This window comes from Electrophorus electricus, chromosome 13, assembly GCF_041902795.1.
Source record: "Electrophorus electricus isolate QZ-2024a chromosome 13, ASM4190279v1, whole genome shotgun sequence".
Taxonomy (NCBI): domain Eukaryota; kingdom Metazoa; phylum Chordata; class Actinopteri; order Gymnotiformes; family Gymnotidae; genus Electrophorus; species Electrophorus electricus.
In genome coordinates, this window is record NC_137509.1 from 8,970,330 (window position 1) to 8,993,349 (window position 23,020).

At 40.5% G+C, this 23,020-nt stretch overlaps 1 protein-coding gene across 1 annotated transcript; it reads left to right on the plus strand.

Annotated features, from left to right (window-relative positions):
- The first annotated feature begins 1,550 nt into the window (after window positions 1-1,550).
- m1ap (meiosis 1 associated protein) lies at window positions 1,551-21,543 on the plus strand. Its single transcript, XM_027000660.3, has 11 exons — window positions 1,551-3,642; window positions 4,772-5,030; window positions 5,290-5,475; window positions 6,454-6,643; window positions 15,512-15,697; window positions 15,826-15,985; window positions 16,724-16,865; window positions 17,064-17,261; window positions 17,893-18,075; window positions 18,990-19,167; window positions 21,107-21,543. The coding sequence occupies exons 2-10, from the start codon at window positions 4,782-4,784 to the stop codon at window positions 19,146-19,148; spliced, it is 1,653 nt and encodes a 550-aa protein (XP_026856461.2). The 5' UTR covers window positions 1,551-3,642; window positions 4,772-4,781; the 3' UTR covers window positions 19,149-19,167; window positions 21,107-21,543.
- The last annotated feature ends 1,477 nt before the right edge of the window (window positions 21,544-23,020 follow it).

Genomic DNA, 23,020 nt, shown 5'->3' on the forward strand with positions numbered 1-23,020 from the left:
AACAAGCTTTTAGGCTCTGGGGTGCTTAACTAGGACATGCATGTCTTGCATGTACTAGTCATATAGCCTTAAGCTTATACATAAATATTGTCAATATCACTGAACAATATCAATATCACTATCACTGAACAATTCCTGTTCTGCCAAAAATCTTGGAATTCTGTCCCCACAATGGTACTTACTAGCTCTAAACAGAAAAAACAAACAAATACTCAAAGGTGGCGGCATGGTGAATGTTAAAAGGAGTGTGCATATCGAACCCTGAAAGAAATAAGAATACTGAATAGGCTGATCAAAGGGGCATGCTTATCAAGCATTCCATGGGGTAGGCATATCGAACACTAAACGGTGTGCACATATTCTTCATTTTATGATTGCTAAGTTATAGTTAAAAGTAAAACCCTAATAGGCAAGGTTAATGTGAGCCAGAAACATTAAAATATTCTACTTTTAGGCACCTTGGACCATCCATTTGGAGTCTGCTATTCTCAGAAACAAAATGTTTATCCATAAACACAGCATATTCCAGGCTGCTTTGTAAAGCCGTGGATGGACATTCCAGGGTGCTGAGTAAGAGCTGCTGAGACGAGGCATCTCTGGAAGAGCTGTGACCCTGACAGAGACAAAGGTTGTTTCAATACCAAGAATACAGAGAACAGACAGCTGGAGCATCCCTATGGCGCCTAATGATGATGTAAACTCCCAGCAGGTCATACAGCTGGGCTGAGCAGAGAAGCTGCAAAGGATAAAGCTGTGACTCGGTGGAGAATTAATAGGACAGGCACTGGAGCACATGGTTAGACTCAGCAAATTCACACTGACACCAAGCTAATGTCTGCCCTTACTGAAAGGGCCTAGTCTATAAAGAGCTGTTCCAGAAATACTCTATCGGAACAGCTCCACTGACACCAGTAATACTGCTAAGTGAAGAGTTACAATTTTAGGCCACACAATCAGATCACGGCCTACTACTATTGTCATCGCCCAGCCAAAACCACCAACAAGTGTCCCTGGTGACCATCCGAGTTCACAGCTATTTCCAGAAGAAATCACTGTTAATTTAGAAGAGCTTGACATCACATTGGCTGTCCCCATGTGACAAGAAATGCATTATACACTATGGAAGCACACAGTCCTCATGGCATAACAAGCCTTCGAGTGCCCCATGAAAGAAAGACTATGGTGATAGATTTACTATGGGCACAAAAGTTAAAAAAGAAAACACTGCAGCAATGTGACAGGCAGTCACTGCAGGATGGCTACTGATACATTCATCTAACCTTGCTGAAATAATTGACTAATGCAGTATTTTAAATAATAGTGGTTTAAATAATAATGTTGGTTCATAGTTGCAGATTTAAGAGTCCTTGAGGTAATGAGAAAGAGCTTAACACCATAATAAGATAATAATTATATTAAAATATATTTCAAGCAAAAATAATAGCCCCCATGAGTTGTTGTGCTAGAACAGATACAAGAAAGTGTACTTTTAACATGTCTAACATGGAACAAGTCTTCAAGGACACATTCAATAAATATAAAATCATTATCATGAGCTAATGAAAAGTAAAAATGATTAAAAATGTTTTCTACCACAAACTGTATTAGTTCGAAAGCATTATAACAACCATAGACACTATAAAACAGCAGAGTTGTATACCAAGGATGCAACACGCCATTTTCCCATTAATTGCAGCTCTTGATCACAAAACAACAATTTTGCTTCTCTGATGAATGTAAAAATTGGATTTAGGGCTGAATCCTCTGAAGAGGTGTAAAAGCATGTGGGCTCCTTTCACAGATGCCATTACATTGAAAATCAGGAAATTGCTGCAATCATTTGTTCCAGAGAGCCATTGCATCACAAGAGGAGCGCCACAGGTACAAGCCCTTTGTTTTATCTATGTATTTATGCCGGCACGGCAGCTGACATGCAGGTACAAGCCTTTTGTTTTATCTGCTTGGATTTATGGTTAGTGAGCAGCAAGCTACACTACACTCAAAAGAAGCTAAACAACCATTACTTTACTGCTCTGCCATTAATTATTGTTTACCTGTTAGGCAGAGCCAGGTTGAAATGGAATAATTCAGGATAAAATGAGGTATCTGATCTATAGATGGGCTTTAGATTACTGTTCTAGTCCAATAATACAAGCTTGAAATTGATCCTTCTGGAGATTAGCCTACACTAGACACTGAACCAGCCAAACAAATCCTGAATCCAAACTCTTCTAAACTCTCATGAAACAGAGAAGTCTCTCAAAATTCTCCAGCATTTTATTTACATCTCCTTATCCAGAAACAGCTGAGAGGAATACACAAATCAAACATTCCGACTAGCATTCCGGCACTGGGACTGTTCGATTTCTTCATATTCCGTAAAAAAGGGTCACATCATATTGGAGCTCCACTCCGTTCTCCCTTATCTCCATAGAACAGATGCAGTAGCTTCTTTCTAATTCCTGCCCTGCACAGGACAGGCAGCACATCGTCATATGTCAGGTCTGATTTCACAGAACAGCCATCAGGCAAAGCCTCTTAAGATTCGGAAATGAACCCGCAACGCTGGATGTGATTAAATAACCACCAGCATTTATTTTGGGAAAAATGAACAGAATTTGATTTCATAATATTGCTGCAGCCATATTTCATTAAAGTTGTAGTAGAGCCTAAGAAGGCCTAGCTTTGGAAAATTGCTCATGAGGGAGGTAGTCTACAGAGCCAGGACAAACAGGCAGGTAGAGGAATTCCCCTGTTGTCAATAAGCCATCAGGTCTCCTACCAAAAAATAAATAAATAAATAAAATACAATAAAATAAAATAAAATATCGGAAAGAAAATGAAGAGTTTGGAGTTTTAAACTGGGACACGTTTGTTGAGCTACTCCATTACTCCATTTTGTAACTATGCAGCAACAAGCTATATGTGCATCAGAAAGGTTATGAGCAAGACTCCTAGACTGGAGCTGCAATCGTGCGTCAGAGAACTCCAGTGTGCATATCTCTACATAAATAGGAAATTACTAATTTGGAGAAAATTGGCAAATAATTAAGAGGTTGTCTAAAAATAGAACTACTTAGGAATCAAGGTAGCATGTCATACAATAACATTGGTTCTACGTAGTGACAATGGCTTACTAGTTCTTTTTATTATCAGGCCTATTGTACGTGATCACTTTACTCTTTAAACTGTTTACTGTTTAAATCAGTCTAGGCTGTCTATATAGGTTAGTATTTTAGAGATTTTTATTTAACGTACATGGTGTCACCAAACCATTTATCCTCAAAAGGCTGAAGTTTCTGGTAAACGGTCATTGAGCTCGTCGTGCGCCGCGTGCATATTGACGTGATTAAACGGTACTGTCCATCTTTTAACGTTCTTCTGGAAATAACAGCCTACTGTCTAGCACTGACTGCCTGCGTACAATAACATAGAAAGACCAACCAAATATCAACACGGAAACTGAACATGTCGCTGTAAGTCTGCAAACTATAGTTAGTTTGTAGCTAGTTAGCTATTTTTAGCGAGCCTCTCTTGCTGCGGATGTCAAGTGGTTAGCCAAGTTAGGTTAGTTAGGGTTAGAACGAAGAGAGGTTTCCAAGCAAACGGCGAATGTTTACTTTTCTTACTATTCTAAAAGAGGTAAGTTCACCAGAAACCGGGGACCCCATACTATGCAATAGAAACATTTTTTTAAACCTATGCGTGATAGCGATGTAGCTAACCTAAAATGCCCAGATTAACGTTAGGATACTGCGGTTGTCTAAGTGGCTAGCTGTCTTAGCTAACGTAACTGTCCTTTACCTCATGCAACGTAGCTACTGACTCCGCTCATGTGACTTGGAAATCTTGAAAAGTGTTTAGGCCTGCCAACCAAGAACATTTGCATAAATTGAGCAAACTTCACTTGGATGTATAAAAATATAGGCCTATGTAGACTTACATATTTAAACTTACAATACAACAATGAACTTGCAAAGAGCTTTAGAGTTGTTAAGTGTTAATTTTTTTATATAGCATAGCTATTAAAATGACAAAAATAAATACTCATGGAATTGATTATATTCAGCTTTGTCATAAAGCTTTGTCAGTTGACAGTTAGGCTAATAAAAAGTGAAAAAAGAAAGTGCTGCTAAATAATACTGATTTCCACAGACAATTGAAATATGTTAAAAATGCTATATTTTTTTCTGTGGAGAATGGTATGACCATCGCCATTATCCCTCCTCTTTGTTCAGGCTGTTTGCTCATCTAATGGCACTGAGTCTGTAGTGGCCTTGGACCTGAATCATAGAGCTATTTTAGATGAGACAATTTGTCTTTTGTTGTGCATGTTGCATTAAACAGAGAGAAAAGCCTAAGGCACAGAAGGATCCTGAACATCAGCTTATTGAAAGGGCTCTCTTATGATGTGGAGCAGAACTGATGAGCCCATAGATTGCAGAAAATTGTGGCCATATTTAAACATTCTCCACTAGCTTCCCCCTTGTTTGAAGTAACTAACAATGTCAGTCTTGTTTTATATATGGAAAAAGAACAAAACATTCTGTTAAGAAACATTTCCTTTTTTCCATGTTTTATTGCCATGGCTTAATCTATCACTGTCAGTTCTCCTTTAGTTGGCTTATTAGGGTCTTTGGTTAAAAACTTGTTAAAAAGAGGAAAGCTTCAAAACGTGATATGATTGTCTGTCATTGCAACCTTTTGGTTCATATTTAATTCTGACACACAAGCTGTGCCATCCGTGTGCATAATACCCTTTCTCATCTAGTTTCAGAAGCATGAGTGGCAGAAACCGCTCCTGTGCTTCAGCCAGCCAGGTGTGTTGCGCCTCGTCCTTTGCCAGGCAACCTCCACGTGTTCTGATTGTGGATGTGTCGCTACCCTGGTGGTCAGAGACTTATTCTGTCCTATGCGAGGCACTTGAGAACTTTCTGTCTCTGGCAAGCAGCCTGGAGGGGCCCAGCAGGGTACCTCTCCTGAGTCTCTATGCAGTGAATGTACAGCAGGAGTGTCTGCTGCCATTTGTGGTGAGAAAAAGGAAATCCTCATGTTTTTTTGGTGGCATTAGTGTAGTTCTTTGGTCGAGTGGGCGCACAAGGTGCTGTATATTTGACAATTGCTACTGTTGCACACACTCTTAATTTAGTCTTTTGTGAAATGCCGGCTGTGTTTAAGATGGTGCAGTGTCACATACTGAACTTGAAAACCTTAAAGTTTACTTATTCAACCTGCCTGGCCTTCCTTTCATCCATCAGTTCTGCCATCTGCCTTTTTATCATGTCACAGCAAGTGAAGGGGAATTTGATGCGATTGCATTCGTGTGTGGAGGAGCTGCGTTCTCTGCCTGTGGAGGGTTGCACCCGCCCACGGGTTGAGCTCCTCAAACAGGCAGTGCTCGACAGCCTGCATCAGTACAAACACTACATACGCCATGTGGCACCGGGGAACAATCTGAGCAGTGGCTCTGTCGAGGTGAGGACCCAACTCTTTCACCTTCCCTATAGATGTATAATGTGTGCTTGTTCTGGTCTGTTTTTGCAGGTCCAGGCCTGTCAAGCCTTGCCACTGATGGATCAGTAGATGTTCTGTTTTTTTGAAGCCCATGCCCTTTGCCTCGTGCCTCAAGTGCCTTCATTATGCGTTTCAGTGAAACCTTATTCAGCCTGAATGAGAATAGTCCCACTTGCTTCAGACCTTTTAAGGATGCTCGCATTCATATTCAAATCCCCTGCCAAAGGAATCCAGAACCTTTTTAACCTCTGTTATCAATCATTAATGAAGCTATCAACATACTGTCAGAAACCGCATGGCCTGTTTATGGCCTCTCTGCACAGTCCCCATCTACAGCCAATGCTATGTTCCCCTCTCAAGAAACCGTGGAGTGGACAACTGCATTTAATTAGATTCAAATTTTTTTCATGCCTTAAATAGAATTTATGTTACATTTGAGCCCATTGCCTCTCTTTCTTTAGAGTTCGACAGCTGCAAGAGAGCACTGAGTGACTAACTTAGACAGAGAAGCTTCTGTAGCTTTCTGAAACTGCTAAATACAATGTGGTTGTACATGAGGTAGAGCCGATGATCATCATCTGTTTTCCTCAGTGGTCATGATATTAATAGAATGCTTCAGACTGTTATGAAACATATGGACACATTATATGAGTACTGTATGAAAACTGTAAAATGTAATTTCTTGTGATTTACAGGAAAAAAATGTATGGCATAAAAATCTGTTGTACAGTTGACTGTATACCATTTACCTCAAGCAATTACATTTTGAAATCAGTAATAAGCCTTTTTACATGAAATGTACAGAATTATCAAACCAGAACAGAAATCTGAATAGCAGGATGTCGGTAAATCTAAATTGCTAGGTTTTGTGAAGATCGCAGTCCTATAAGTAGTATACAACTATAAGCAGTCATATAAGCATTATGTAAATGGATGCAGGTGACGGTGTTGAGCAGCCAGCCAGGCCGAGCTGTGCTCAGGCAGCTGGAGCAGGGCTTGAAGGACTCTGACCTGGTTAGTCTGCGCAGGCTGGTGGTGGTCCATATCACTGTGGAGCGGAACTTTCCGGAGACAGAGCCAGCACTGAGCCCTGAGCAGTGTTTTGCAGAGGGCTTGGACCAGCCTGAAGGTAAGCACAAAACTGTTCTCTCTTTCCTTAGAGATCACTGGCTTTTGGAGGCCTCTGAGTGATGAACTGTCTCTTAAACAAAAAATATTTTGTAACTGGTTTGACTCATTGTGCAGAGTACAGAATACTGGAATATGAGAAGTGAACGTATTCTGATATTTTGTTGAGTATCTGCAATGGCTTATGCTAGCTTGAGAGTCTAACACAAGCCAAATGAGAAACAGAACGAGCTTCTGGTGAGCTTGGCTCCTATCTCCACATAGGCTCCAGTTAGAGGTCTGAGCCCTCACTTATTTCCTACATGTTTATTTTAATTAAGGTTTTATGGTTAGCAGTCTCAGTCTCCTGCTCTACCACAGACTAACAGGAGGTTCCCATAGAAAAGACAATAAAACAAAATACATAGCATGTTTCAACTCAGAAAGAGGAGTCAGACATTCCGACGTGTAACTTGAAGTGGTCAAGTGGGCCAGAGGACAACTGGACACCCTGATATTCATCATCACTAAATGACAGGACCTTTGGAAAAGAAAATTTAAACCTCTCTAATCAAATAAAAAACACAGAAGAAACTATGTTATCAATCAAATGTACCAACAAATACCTGATGAGCTTTATGGATGGACAGCAATAGTTATGATAGCACACATTCATGATAGCACACTAATACTACCGCATTTTTGACTGGATAAGTTACGTCTAATTATGAAGCATGGGTGGCATGAATTAGCCTGGCTGTACTTTATCAGTTGTAATAGTCAGGAGCGCTGGAATGTTAATTGGAATGATAAATCAGAGTGTTGGTTAGTACAGCATAGAAATACAAGTCTTATCTGAGATGTGTGCCTCTGCCAGCATTTACTACTTTCCCCCCTACTTCACATATTTATATTAGGACAGGGAGCACATGGAATGGGTGGAGTACTGCTCAGTTTCCTCCTCAGAGCAAAAATGGAGTGGAACATCTCTGTCTGGATATCCCTCTCTCCCAAACCTGTAGAAGTCTGACCCTTCAAAAGTCAGGCAGCTGGAAATTGCATAACAGCTGATAAAAAAGACATTAGCAACTTCGAGGAATTCTATCATCACACTACAATCAGGAAAAGTGAAAACTACCACACTGAAAACACTGCTCTCCATGTAACATAGTAAAAAGCTTTCTCCCATTAACACAAGCAGGCAGAGTGACTGAGGTCACTGATTTTAAGAATGTAGTACAGCACAGCATGCCCAGTATCTGAAAGGACAGTTACATAAGGCGAATTTCTCCAAAGATGGACTCTGTGCGGTCCTTCAGTCACAGCTGCGTGATTCATCTGAGTGGCCTGCTGTGAGGCAGCTGAACTGCTTCAAGGCAGGGCTGTGCAGTGCACTCCCAGTGGCTTAACGAAGTTGATACTGGCTGTTGTGTTTCTAGAGGAGACACCAGATTCTCAGTCATACATGCATGCAGTGACAGATTCAATGTGACCTCCACTGCCCCAACCCACTATCAGTGCAGGCAGGCCGGCAGAGCACCCAGCGTCCCTCCCTCCTACACATCCTGTTTTTGGCTTTCAGCAGGCTCAAGTATGAGGACCTTATGAGCAGCATGTTGAAAGGAGCAGTGTGAGAGTGAGTGTATGCACAGCAGAACCGATACAGAGAGTTTGTGTGTGTGTGTGTGTGTGTGTGTGTGTGTGTGTGTGTGTGTGTGTGTGTGTGTGTGTGAGAGAGAGGCAGGCGCTTTTTTGGAACAGTATTCAAATGCTTCTTTTTTAGTCCCCTGAAATTGTGCATTTGCACAGATTAAGTCTTCATGCATGTACAGTGTGGATGATCTTGAATTAAAGTTTGGACGACATCCTGGTCATCATGTCCAGTGACAGGTGCAGTGTCCAAATCCATAAGTTCATCTGAAGTTAAATGCCTTTCAGTCCTTTTAAGCCATAGACAAAATCTTTCTCATCCTATGAAGCTACGTGCAAGAGCATTACAAACCCTTATGTTGTCTGTATTATGCAGTCTAATGCATGTCTACCTGGAATTTAAACTCTGGGAATAAATTATTGATTCTGCTGTCTCTCTGGAATATTAGACCCTTAAGGTTTTAAGAGTAGGTTCAGTGGCCCACTCAAAAAAATATAGTTCCATGGCATTATGATCAAATGTATATTCTACGAGCAAATTTCCCCATAAATCATCTGCATGCATGGTCTCTGCACAGAGAGCTGACCTCTGACATTCAGAATGCTTATATAGCAGTTCTAAATGTACGATGCATATAACTTAAGGTGCTCATGGGTATTGGCAGTGGGACCTAAAGAAGAAGACATTTTCTCAGAAATCTCAGAGAAGATTTTAAACCAGCTGTGCTGTTACTCATTACTGATCACATCACAGTAGTATGTCATGGTGGAATTATCAGTTTATTAGCCGTTTATGACTACTATGATCATGTGAAAATGTTCAGTTGTCCAGATGGCTGAAATGTCTGGTAGTAGCCTGAACTTCAGGTGTGAAGAAATTCCAGTCTACTATCAGTTCAGTAACTTAGATGACTGAAAATATTTATAGACATGTATGATCATGGCACAGTTTAGAGTCATGCCTGATGAATTAGGTGGGCTTCAATGGAGACACTACCAAATGTGCACAGCTTTTGTTTTCAGGGGCTGTACGCTGTAAGTAACATTGCTGTGCTGCAGGGCCTGTTTTCATTGGCTTGTGCTTTCTCATTGTGGTGGTGAAGGCAATGCTACTGTTGCTCAGTGTGCTCTGCCATGACAACAAGGGTTTCAAAAGCTGAAATTTCCTTGCTTAGACTGAGACAGTGACAGTGGTGTGTAGTACATCACAAGTTTTGCCTCTGACAAGTCAATACAAGGCCACCCAGTCTAGACTGGCTGTCTTTCAGCTTCTCCATCTGCCCCGTCTGTGTCTCAGAGTCAGCAACTCTGACCTTTGCAGTTGCAGAAGTGGCAGATTTAGTGCAGGGGTTACTGTGGGCCTGTGGGTACAAGAAGGACTTGCCCTCCACCCGTGTCCCATTTTCTTTATCTCAGGCCCAGTGGAATTGCCATGGTGACAGAAGGATGTCATGTTCAAGGCAACATGCTTATGTGAAGAGCAGGGACAACGTTAATGACTTGGGCTAGTGCTGGATAAGATAGTGTGGGTAAAGGGAGTGTATCACTAGGCGTCAGGGAGCTGGAGGCTACGTAAACAGGTTTCAAGATTAGTCGGCTCACTGGTTTGCCTTGAAAATGACACAGGCAGACTGATAAACTGTGTTTCTTGACTAAGCTGAAAAACAGTTCTGCTGTTTCTGTGCACATGAGCGCTTGTGTATGTCCATGTCTAATCACCTGTTGCTTATGAAAATCAAATCCCTGAACTGGAGTCAAGTTCCAGTTTCCATTTTTAATTCAGTTAATTTTGTATTCATTTTCTAGATGTCCATGTCTTATAGGCCAGGAGAAACTAAACATGGCAAACCAGGATATATTACCAATACATTCTATCCTGAAGATGAGAGGTTGTAAGCAGCACAGACTAAACATCCCTCTACACATGGATGGCCAGCATGTATTTTTCCCTCAACAGACCGAGCATGATTAATCTGTCTACGGAGGTGCAGTCTGCTGTCTCATGACGCTCACTGAGCTACAGGGAAGAAAGTGATGGATAGCATCTGTCTCTTTCCCTCACCTTCTTCCTCTGCTCCCTATTGCACTAGCACCTGGCCATCATGTCACTGGCGGGAGTCGAGGCTGATCAGATGCAGTGTGTGTCCACTTATTTAGCATAATCTCCTCAGGTCGTCTCAGGTGAAAATAGCTCTTGCCATACATTTCTTCAACAAGTATCCAGATTTCCATGTAAAAAAAACCTTAATCAGCGTTTTTTTTGTTATCTTTTAATTAGACAAGTGGATGCCTCGTCTTATTAAAAGATAACATGGATTATTCTGTTGCTACTATTAAAAAATTAAAGATTCTGGCCTGTGTGGGTAGGTTGTTTTGTTGAACAGTAGTGATTTGTTTAAGTGGGCCTATCAGTGTATGGAAGCCGTTTAGACTATGATATCCTTAACATATTCCATAAGTGCGCAGCCACTGCTATCAAAATAGGTCATAGATAGTAGGTAGTGGGGTTTTTTTGTTCTAAAAACAAATGTGGTCAGTCTAATCCTAAATGATTTCACGCATGCAGACACCAGATCATATTTTAACTGGTATTCATCACTGCATTACACCCAAAGTGTCACCCCTAATCCTTGACATCAAAAGCAAACCTAATTAATGAGCCCCCAAATGAATTAGCTAAGTGGTGCTCCTGTGGTGAAATCAATAATCAAATAGATCTGATTCAAGGAGGCCAAGATCCACAAAGGGTTTAGAGGACTTAGCAGTGCAGGAAGAGAAGCGGGGAGGGAGGGAAGAGGAGAGGAAGCCAAAATAAAGGAAAGGAAGGAGGAGAGGAAGCCTAAGGAGCAGCAGGTGGAAACAGAGAGAAATAAAGAGAAGGAAGGAATACAGAGAGAGGAGCTCGCCCGCTCTCCCAGCTGGACAAAGACGGCGAGTCAGAGAGAATAGCGTCAAAGGAAGGTAGACCAAGAGAAGGGAAGAGAAGAGAAAAAATCTGGAAGACAGAAAGAGCAGAAGGGAAGGAGGATGTCCAGAGCAAAGCAGCGTGAAAGAGAAGGACAGACACGGAGGGAGAATGCTCGGGGCAGACGGCTTGGGGTGGGCGTAAATAGGAGGGAGAGTTGGGGACTGCCTCCAGCATGCAATAAAAGGAAACAGTATGTGGCAAGAAGGGGAATATCAGAAAATGTCGCTCACCCCGGGAGAAGCTGAGGAACAAAGTCACACTACAAGCCCCTGTTCACTCACTTGGAGCAGTGTGGCAGATTAGCCAACATGACTCATCACCATAAGCCGCTCTCTGAGCATACAGACCTTCAGCCCACTCAGGGACTTGTCTCTGTATACTGATCCAGGATCAGTGTTTTCTAGCCAAATGCTAACCTTAGGATTTAAAGCATAAAACTCACTTCAGCCAAGAGTGACTTATTAGCCCCATGGGCTCTAAATCTAATTCAAAGAGAGGCAAAGAAGGACCTTCATGCTTGGTGCATGAAAATGACTTCATCCTTCACAGGTCTTTCCCAAAATATGTTACTACTATATGATAAAAGGTCATTTGTTACAGAAAGTCAAATATAAAGAAGCATAAAATACCCCATATAAAATTCTGTTATGGCTGCAAATAAAATGTCTAGATATATTTGAATAAATGTGCATCTTGTTTGAAGGACACTTGCTGTCAAAGTGTTCATTTGCCTCAAAAGGTCATATAGTTGTTCTCTGCATTGATAATGCATGGTTATAAAATGAGTTAAACAGGCAGTGAATGTTTTATACAAATATGGTGCATGTGCAAGGCTCTTTCCCTCTGCATCGCCTTATCTGTTTATCGTAGGCTTAGATAAACATATTATCCATTTAGAAAACCACATGGTTTCATGGCTCTTTCTCTCTCTATCTCTGTCTCTTTGATGTGCTTTGCTAAACTAGTCCTATGAAATGAGATTACAGATGAAGACCAAGATTAATGTGTTTGTGTATTTTGTGTTTGTGTCTCTCTGTGTAGGCTGTAACTGGCATGGTGGTCTGTCCCTCGCATTGCTACACCATCGCTCATTGTGTTTGTTCTCATGAGGATGTGGCCTTGAATGGTACTGTCAGCAGGGAGTTACTGTTTGTCTGTCTGCTATCTCTTTATTTTTCTCTTAAAAAAGGAAATTTCATTGCCAGTTTATTCACTTCTATCTTTTTACCAACAATGAAGAAAAACAGCAAATTTAAGATTTTGCTGATAATGAAATTTAATGATGAAGATAAAGAAATGTTTCTTAACAATTAAAAAAATGAGCTTATGGAATGCCAGTTTTTAGTCTGCCCTGGGTTTCTGCTGATTACATTTACATTTACATTTACAGCATTTAGCAGATGCTCTTATCCAGAGCGACTTACAAAAGTGCTTTGTCATTTACTCATAGAATATCCTAGTACATTACAGTAGGTTAGAGTCCAAGATACCAATGAACTAGAATACTGTAGAATACAGGAATCAATGCTGTTACCTAGAAGTACAAAATACATAAAGTCTATCTTAAACAATGATAAGTGCTATAAACAATAACTGATTAAACTTATCAATACCCAACCCTTCATGGGTCAAAGGTGTCTTGGGAATTTGTACATCTACATCTACTGTATATATAAGTATACCTCTTTATATTTACATTCCATACTGAGTTGAAAGACTGCATTCAGGATGCCCACAAACAGTTCAAGAATCAGGCCCCAGTTCTGACGGTGGAAAAGATCATGTAAAGGTCACAGCTGTTATGGTAATGATGCTAGCAAAAACACTCAGGTCAGTGTACAAGTGGTTGTCTGACATTTTTTGCTAATAAGGCAGATTTGTATTCATGTTCAGCAGACTACATTATTTTCCCAGTCTCAGTTTGTCTGTGTTAGGCTCTCTCTTAGCGCCACTTCCCCATGGGTCCGTTTTTTATGTCCGTTTTTGTTTTATGGTTTTGACACTTTTCCCCCCAGCTCCTGCTGCCAACAGGAAGCTGTCAAATTATATAAAATATAATGCTAATTCTTGAGAATATTCCCATTATGATTCTTAGTCTTTAAGTCAGAAGTAATTACTTTCAGTTCCAGTAACACTTATTGTGAACACTGCATTTACTTCATAGGATGAGACATCAGCTATAATACTAAGTACCGGAGAGTAGTGAGTCCTAATGACTCGTAGTCATTAGTTGAGCAATACATGTCAAGCTAAACTTTCTGATCTCTCAGTGACTGCAAAATGATCAATTACCCCCATTAGCTTCAGTCAGAGAAGACAGAGGTTCATACAAACAGCTAATATGATCATCTTTCCACGACCTCTGATCTGTCTCCTCTTAGACACAGACAGAAAGTGAAACAGCACAAGAGAAAGACTGAAAGAGATCATGAGTGATGGAGTGAAGATATAAGTATTATGCAACTTCTGTGCAAATGGAATAGAGATGACTGTTGATAATCACTTATGTTTTCCTGTTTACATGGAGAGATTAGGCAGGTGCAAAGAAGTAGAGATTTGAAAATATAAAAAAGGGAGAGGGTAGATGGAACTAAATTGAAATAACCTTTGAATTAAATAACTAAATTAAATAACCGGAAAGTGCATCAACAAAAGGAAAGAACAGAGAGAGAGAGAGAGAGAGAGAGAGAGAGAGAGAGGGAGGGAGAGGGAGAGAGAGACAGAGAGAGAGAGGGAGAGGGAGAGAGAGAGAGAGAGGGAGAGAGAGAGGAAGATGGAAAGAGAGAGAGAGTGAGAGAGAGAGACAGAGAGAGAGAGAGGGAGAGAGAGAGAGGAAGATGGAAAGAGAGAGAGAGAGAGAGAGAAATTGCCTAATGAGATCTAATCGCTTGGTTAACAGGTGATGTGGGGGTTGCTCTGCATCTGTCACTGCTATCTAACTGAAGCCTCATCATGCTCTCCACTTCTCTGTCTGCACCCTTTTTTCCCACTCACACCATCTGGGTGACATTTACTAGCCATGAAATCTCATCAGTGTGCAGAGGTGCACTGCATTTGTCAGCCTCAGCATAAAATTCAGTTTTACACTCATTGCACTTTTACAGCTATAGCCAGTAGCCAAAAGAATCAGTGTCACTCTGTTCAAATTTCATCTATTAGCAATAAAGAAGTCTGTAGTGTGTCTTGAATGTATGAAACACAATATCCTCTTAGTTGGCATTGATGATGATGATGATGATGATGATGATGATGATGGAAAGGAGGAAAAGGTTGTTCCAGGACACACCCTGTATTTATGCAATTTGGAATGAAGTTTGCTTATTGCCAATTGCATGCAGTTGAATATAACAATACATTTTGGTGTGACGTTTAAATGTTAACCTACTGTACAACAAATTGTTTTCGGTGTGTTTGCCGAAAGCTCGCTGACACCAAATACATGTGGGCATGTTGATGTTTGACTTGTAGACTAGATCACATACAAAGGATTAGCAGCTCTGCTTCACCAATGACCTGGAAAAACAATTATTTTTTCATTGCAGGTTGTTGCCTTGAAAGTGCCCTAGCTGTCCACATATAATTCCCAAGACAGTGGTTGCCAGGGATTGTTTCTGTTTTTCTTCTCTAGCTCTTTCTCTCCCTCTCTTTCTTCCACTCTGTTGCTCTCTCTTTCCCACTTAATGAAAGATTAAACATGTCCAGTTGGCCCCCATTAGGCTATTTGTACCCTCAGGACATACATGAATAATTAAAACCGGCAGTGGTTCCAGAGGAAGCATCCATTTATGTAAAGAGAGTCCTATCATAGTAAGGTTCCAGAATGACACTCATGAAGAATTAGCCCCCTTAACAGAAGGATCTGATTGGAGGATAAAAGAACTATACAGTTTACAACCATCCATTTCCTCAGAAAAGTATGGTTAGTGTTAGTCTATAAAGCTCTTTCTATGTGTAAATAAGGTGAGTGTATATCACGTTTGCACAGGCTCATACACTATTTACATAACAAGATTTAAAATACTGAAATATTTGCACTCGTGTCCAAATTGTAATACAAAATCTAGCCACACAAATAAATCTTGAGTTGATGATTCTGGAAAACAATAATTGCTGTAATGGCTAGCAAAAAAGGTTGCTTAAAAACTTGGACACAAACTGACACTTTGTAAAGCAGCAGTCCTGTAACACCCTCTAGTGGTGATTTAAGACAGAGCAAAAGTTTTTCCTTTTACTTGTTTGAATAGCTAATTATTAACCATTCTCTCTCTGTAGAGGATATGATGTTGGGAGCAGAGATTGATTTGCAACAAGTGGAGAACAGTGTGGTTGCCATGGAGAATGTCCTGAAGGCATGGCTACATGACCAAGCAGGAGAAAAGGAACATCTTCAGCTGTTTTTACCTGCACCTGGACAGACACCAGGCCCATCAACCACCCCTGCTCACAGACCTAGTCCTGGTGATTACTCACACACACAACTTCTATCCTGCAGTTGTCCTTCTAATAAATTAAGAGGATATACCCAGTGTGTATGTAGGCAAAAAAGTAAATAAATATTTGTCTGCGGGGGGGTGGGGGGGTTGTAGTCTGTATAAAGTGTGACTTGCAGGAGAGGCTTGTGAGTCCCGCCCTTCTCCCTGGCACTCCTGACCTTGGAGCCAAAACTGAGAGTGTCCGAGACTTCCAGCCCCACAGCAAGAGCGTGTCCAATCAGAGCTCTGTGCCACAGCGACTGCAGGTCATCAAGTACGGCCTCACTTCATATAAACTGGGTTCCACTGCAACTGCGTCATAGCATCATGACCCTAGATCAGCCCAAGCGTGCATGCAGCCAGTGATATTACAGTTCTGCCACGAACAGGAGGGCCATTCATGCATTTCATTAAGTAGATCACAAACACAGCATGTCAGTATCTGCGCTGTCAACAGCAGTCAAAGGTTTTATTTGCAGATTCACTCACTACGCGTTCTGAAATACCCATTTTGGCTTCTTGGAGTGTGTGCAGTTTAAGACACAGCAAATCAACCAGTTGCAAACCTAGCACAGGTCCAAAGAGAGGCCTGAGGAAAAGGGACTGAAAGAGAGAAATTGAGAGAGAGAATGATGGAGGGTATATGACAAAATGAATAGATTATGCAAAGCGAATGTTGGTGTCGCTCTGGCCACTGTCATGCTGCAATGATGTTTGGAACAACTAGACAGAGACTCTGTGTCTGAGGGTTTAGGAACACACACGTGCACACACACTGCCATACACTGTGGATTTGTTGCCTTTGCATACATTTTGCATGCCCATGAGGTCATTGATCTGGGGAATTTTGAACAGTAAGAGCATTCTCACCTTGTCATTGTAATCTGAAAAGAAGCTTTCTACCATGTCATGGTCTCACCATGGTCTCTCATGTTTTGTTTTGTTTTCTTCTAATTTAAGCTTATATATATAAATTGTATGTGTGTGCTGAAGTTGCCTGTGTGTGCATCAGAGCTCTGCAGGCTGAAGGACTGTGCCAGTCTGTGCTGTATGGCCTTCCACTGCTCATCAGACCTACCACTTGTTGGCAGATTGACTGGGATGAGATGGAGAGCAACCAGCAGACCTTCCATGCTCTCTGCCACACAATAAGAGTCAGTCTGCAGCATGTCTGTGATTTAGAGACTGATAAACATATGAGATATAAAGCAGTATTATAAGTAATGTTTAAGGCTGCTTTAATATTCTTTAATATCCACAGGGGTGTTTAAACCCATGTTATATTTGTTGAACTGTGTGTGTGTGTGTGTGTGTGTGTGTGTGTGTGTGTGTGTGTGTGTGTGTATCTCCAGACCCGTGACTGGTTTCTCCTAGTGCGCTCTGAGCCTCAGTTTGGCTCTGGTTGCAGTGTGGCCTCCTACTACATACTGCAGGCCTCAGGCTCCCTCTCTCTCTTACTCAAACCTGTCCTTACTCGAGAACTAATGCTGCCCTGTAATCTGCCTGTCTCAAATGAGGATCCACCGCTCAACGCTCTCACTGTGGTGGAGGTCTCATATGCTCTCTCTCTCTCTGTCTCTCTCTCACACACACACACACACACACACACACTTACGCAAATTTTTACACAATGACTTTATCATTAGATCTTCACCGTTGCAAGGTGCAGCACAGAGACTATGGATGGATTGTTCTGTTCTTTTCTATTATGCTCTAGATTTTAGCACTGTTTAAGGACATAAATTGCTTTATTGCTGGTAGCAGTAATTCACACGATCATTCTCAAGTTCCGTCCTTGTAGCTCAAGAGAGGAAGAGAGATTTAGAGAACATCCTGCTCTTGCATATCATTTCTTCCCCTTGGACAAAAAAAAACATCTTCAGTTAAGGGAATATGTTACCACTAATATCAGAAGATCTTGTGTTTATAAAATGAACACACTTGCCCAGTCATACAAAGCTATGACTGCTAAAAAATCTGTTCAGCTTCCTGCAAAATCTTACTCATGCAATCCCAGAATTCAAATACTTTACTTAAGTCTAATAAGTCTAAGTATTAAAACATTTTTACCATTTTTACTGTATTGCTTACAGTCTCCCTGCACTACATCAGTAATAGTTCTCAACATGGAACCCTTGTTTCTGAAATCATACAGTCTTCCTGTGTCTTTATCTACCCCAGAGCTGCCTGGATCAGCTGGAAGAGGACCCTGTGTTCAACCCTCTGTGTCTGGGCTCCAACCTCTATCTACACCTGAGGATGAGAGGCCTGCTCTCACGCCCCTATGGGTCTCGCTCACAGAGCCAGGGTCGAGGCCAGCGCAGAGATACCCACCATCCACCAGAGGGCTCCACATCACGACAGGTCAGCATGCTAGATTAGTATACCGTCGTTGCTCCATGGCCCTCACCAAAGTAGAAAAACGGTGAATATCTTTAGGCCCCCAAACGTAAACACTGTGTTAAATATGGTCAACAGTTAACAAAGACAAAGAGCGAGATGTCCTCTAATATGGCGTAGTCTGTAGTTCTTTAGCATACTGAAACTTTTTATAATACATTTGTGCATATATTTTTGGTAGTAAATACTAAAATATATTAATATTACATATTTTATGCATTTATGACTTAATAAACATTTTTAGTTTTCTTAAAATGTTCTACTCTAAGTGCAATAGTCGAGGGGTGAACCTGCTTTATGCTGAGATTAGTCACCCTAACCCAGTTAGATAAACTACAGTTTACATGTGATCTATATACACAATGAATGCATGTATACAATGCTGATTATTTTACAAGCACAGTACAAAGGTCATTGATTCAGAATCTCTGTGTGTGTGTGTGTAAGAAAGAAAGAGAGAGAGGTGGAATAAGGAAGTATTGTCCTTGAGAACATTCACAAAACACTGACCCAGTATTTAAACAACCTACAAGACAAAAGAGAAGAGTAGGAGAAAGTAGAATAATGGAGAACTTTATTACCCTTTTATTATGTTACATTAACGCTACACTTACACAAAGCTATTACATTACTACACTTACGTTATGTTACCTGCAATATAGTCGTATGAAGTATTCATGGAGAATTTACATGTACCCAGCTATTTATTCTAGGTGAGACTTCGACATTAATAACGTTTACATAGATGGTGGAATTCATTTATAATGAGGTGTGAACCCCCCTCCCCCTTTTTGTGCTTGTGCTTGCTCTCTCGCGCTCTCTCTCTCTCTCTCTCTGTCTCTCTCTCTCTCTCTGTCTCTCTCTCTCTCTCTATCTAGCTCCAAAAGCGACGTGCTAGGGCCACTGTGGCCCCCCTTCCCTCTGGCCCCCCAGCTAAGCCAGCTCGACCCCCTCTCACGCTGAGCCGCTCACGCCCCCGCCCCCCCTCCCTCTGCCTGATCGATGGTGATAATGATGAGGAGGAAATGGCCTGCTGATAAAGACCCAAGAGTGCAAGTGAGTCTGCGGTTAATCTGTACACAGGTTACTAAGTGAGGACGCACTAAATGAGAACATTTTTGGTCAGTGTATATTTAGACAGGTTACAAGCCATCATAAGCATAAACTGACGACACACACAGCACCAATTACTCATCCTGTAGATTTATTTACAGCATAGAGAAACACTTTAATCACTGAAATGCCACTTCTTTTGTTAAGTATGTAGATATTTTGTATTCCACACAGGTGGCTTAAGAGAAATAAAATTAATTACACCCATTGCCCTGTATGAACATATTCACAAGATCCAACTCTACATATGTAAGCATTCAGTTCAGTAAACAACTGTCTATAAGCCTAAAGGGAAAAAACACTAACATGTTTCATTTGCAAATGGATACTGCAGGATGAATGCATCAATCATTCTAAATCATTTCTGAACATCACAAAAATGTTCAGTTTGTAATGTGTAAAGGTTTGGACAGTTTGTTCTGTTTACTGGTCTGTATAAGCTTCTTGGAGTTATTTTTGGTCAGTGTACCATGGCGACCTTACAACGGAGCACACATTCTCCACAGCTGTAAGGCATTACCGAGCAGATAAAATGCCTCATTTGGCCCCAAAAGACTCCAAAAATAGCATCAGACACCATTAACGTGACGCCCGTATTTCAGATGGCCAGAACACATAAACCAAAACTGTTTTGTTTTGTTTTTTTTACTTAAACGGCTACATTTAGAAGAAGTTCCCACAGTGCTTAATTAGTATGATCCCATGTTTGGTGTTTAAATGAGGGGATATTTCTTTTAACGGTGCCTTGACCACAAATTAGAAATCCTTACATTAAATATCTAGTCTGAAATGCTCAGGTACGAAAAGTATATACACGCTTTGTGTGTGTATAAAACATTGCAAACCAATTAACGAACAAGACAGATGCATATGTTGATTGAGACAGAGGGAGAGAGAACGAGAGATCAGATCTTTTCAGTATAATGCTCTTCTAACTGAAAAGGACTCTCTATAGAATGGTGGGGTAAAGGAGAGGAAAGGAGAGGGCATAAAGGCATTTTCCCCAGCCTGCAGTCATCAAAAGACCACACTGTACTCCTCAGTGAGGAGACATTCAGCACAAGACCCCTATGAGAGAATGCGAGAGAGAAAGAGAGAGCACTCTGTTCAGTCCCAAAGGATCACTGTCTATCTTTGGAGGCGTTGTTATAGGGTTCAGGATACAAAAAAAAAGGGTTCTGAAACTGAACTGAGGTCTGAACTGAGGGCTATGGTGTTACTCAATGGCATTCTCTGACTAAGGCCCATCAGGGTTGCTTCATTAAGGTTTTTGCCATTCCACCCACCTAGTCGTGCCTACGCCATTGTGTCATCATTTTGACCCAAAATCAGAACAGTATCTATAGGCAAAAAGATCTTGCATCAATGGCTTTTTCTCTTCCTCTGTTTCCTGTTGCATATATTAAATCTGGATGGAGAGTTTTTAATAATTTGGTTTGCACAGAAGATTTCTACACTCTCTGACTAATGGCCCAAACACATGTTCTCTCCTGGGCCACTCTGGATGTGGTTTTGTAATGTCTATCATATTTAAAACTTGAGACATTCAACAGCAACATTATTTCAATAGAAGTAATTGTACAAATCGACTGTAATCTCCCCGAGATTAAAACCAAAGGCCTAGGCGTATGTCCGCTACGACAGCAGACATGCAGATGACTTTTATTCTGGGAATCTGCTGCATTATAACAAGTAGCCTACTTTCTCATACTGCTGAAGTAAACCGCATGTGATACACAACTTACAGAAATCCTTAGATATTTATTTCTCAGTAATAGGTACTGTTCAGATTGTTTGTTTCTCATTTGACTATAAAATCAGTTAAAATTCATTATTTCAAAACCATTAAATGTGTGATGCTGAGTTTTGTTTCTGTCTGTAGGTTTAAAAAGAAAACCTTTATGGAGGATGAGCAGTTTTGGTTCATCTTTATATTAGGAAGTTTGTCATATTTCTGTCTGTGTGGCAAACAGATGGGATCTAGCAGATGTCAGAAGGACTCATGCAGCTTCCATATATAGGAATTTTTCTGTCAGTAAAATTGCATTTTTAATGAAAATTTTAATAAAATCTTCAGCTTTTTTCACTTATGAAATGTCCTATCGGTAAAACTCATGTATAAGACTATATATGAAATATCAGACCACATATACTCATCAGCCATTTTGTTAGGTACACCTCTTCAACTGCTCATTATTGCAAATATCAGCCAATCATATGGCAGCAACTCTGTGCATTTAGGCATGTAGGCATGGTCAAGATGACCTGCTGAAGTTCAAGTTGGAGCATCAGAATGGGGAAGAAAGATGATTTAAGTGACTTTGAACATGGCATAATTGTTGGTGCTAGATGGGTTGGTCTATTTCAGAAACTGCTGATCTACTGCACAACCATCTCTAAGGTATACAGAGAATGATCTGATAAAGAGAAAATATCCAGTGAGAGGCGGTTATCTGGGCAAAAATGCCTTGTTGATGCCATAGAGCAGAGGAGAATTGCCAGACTCGTTCACGCTGATAGAAAGGCAACAGTAACTCAAATAACCACTCATTACAACCAAGGTAGGCAGAACAGCATATCTGAACACAAAACACGTCATACCTTGAAGCAGATGGACTAAAGTAGCAGAAGACTAAGCAGAGATGTTACTATTTTCCCTAAAAAAAGCTTTGGAGGCCTTCTGTGTCATGATCATCATTCCATATAGCTATTCATCATACAGTATAAACACATTAATAAATGGATCATACACATCTGACTTCTGACAATTTGAATAATAAAATGTATCCAAAAACAGGCAGTTTAAATTGGCAAAACAAATGCATATAGTAACATATATTTAAGGTAACAGATGTACTTCTGCCCTGCTATTCAGAGAGTAACAACACAGTTCTGTTTTCCCTACAGTCATCCAAGCATAGAGAGGAGGGTGGAACAAAAACAGAAACAGAACATTCTAGAAAAGGGGAAGTTAAATGAGATGAGAAATAAATCCCAAGTGCAAACCTTTTTATAGGCTGCAAATAGCCAAAACTGAAACCACCAATTAGATTAATTTGAAATAGTTATTTCTCAGCTGCCTTGACTTCAGTCGAGATGTCAGATGTTCCTCTCATTTTCTGAATTTGTTTGTTTGTTTGTTTGAACTGCATACTTAAATACAAAAACCCAACAAAACCAATTGAATTATATCAGCAAAAACATGCACAATCATCAATTAGATGTAATCAGTCTCTTACTTGCTAAGATATAGTTATTGAGCAAGATTTGCTGGTGAAATGGATATTTGAGAGATGAATAATTAATTTAGAGCTGTGACATCTTCCTACTATCTATTGCAAACAGTCTGATTTGAACTGAATCAGTTCTCTGGCTCTGAAAGACCAGGGCTGATGCTAACTTGAACAGTACATGAAAACATATGGTTTAAAGGTCTAGGAATTAAAGCTTTCGAAATGGTCCAACGTTGTTAGAACAGCCACACTCTGGCTAGCTCCTTACTCTGCTTTCCAAGCAAGTTAATGAATTTGAACAGAGGGATGGGGTACTGGGACTTGGAGAGGAATATGGTAAAAAATGAAAGTGGCAAAACAAGTATTCACAGGATACACACTTGCAGTTTATCAGCTTCAGCATATTCAAAAGGCAAATATCAAGGTTCATCCATAGTTTATAACCAGTGAAATGTCAGTCTTATTTAAAATAATATTCAATAGTCATCATAGTCAACAGTGTAAAGGTCAGGAAGTTGGAAAGGTGTTGTCTGATGAAAAGGCAAAATACTTCCTCATTACAA

Coding starts and splice junctions, on each gene's coding strand:
- m1ap (XM_027000660.3), top strand. CDS start 4,782: ATGAGTGGCAGAAACCGCTCCTGTGCTTCAGCCAGCCAGGTGTGTTGC. Junction 15,986..16,723: donor CAGCGACTGCAGGTCATCAA/GTACGGCCTCAC, acceptor TGTGTGCATCAG/AGCTCTGCAGGCTGAAGGAC. Junction 16,866..17,063: donor CTCTCTGCCACACAATAAGA/GTCAGTCTGCAG, acceptor GTGTATCTCCAG/ACCCGTGACTGGTTTCTCCT.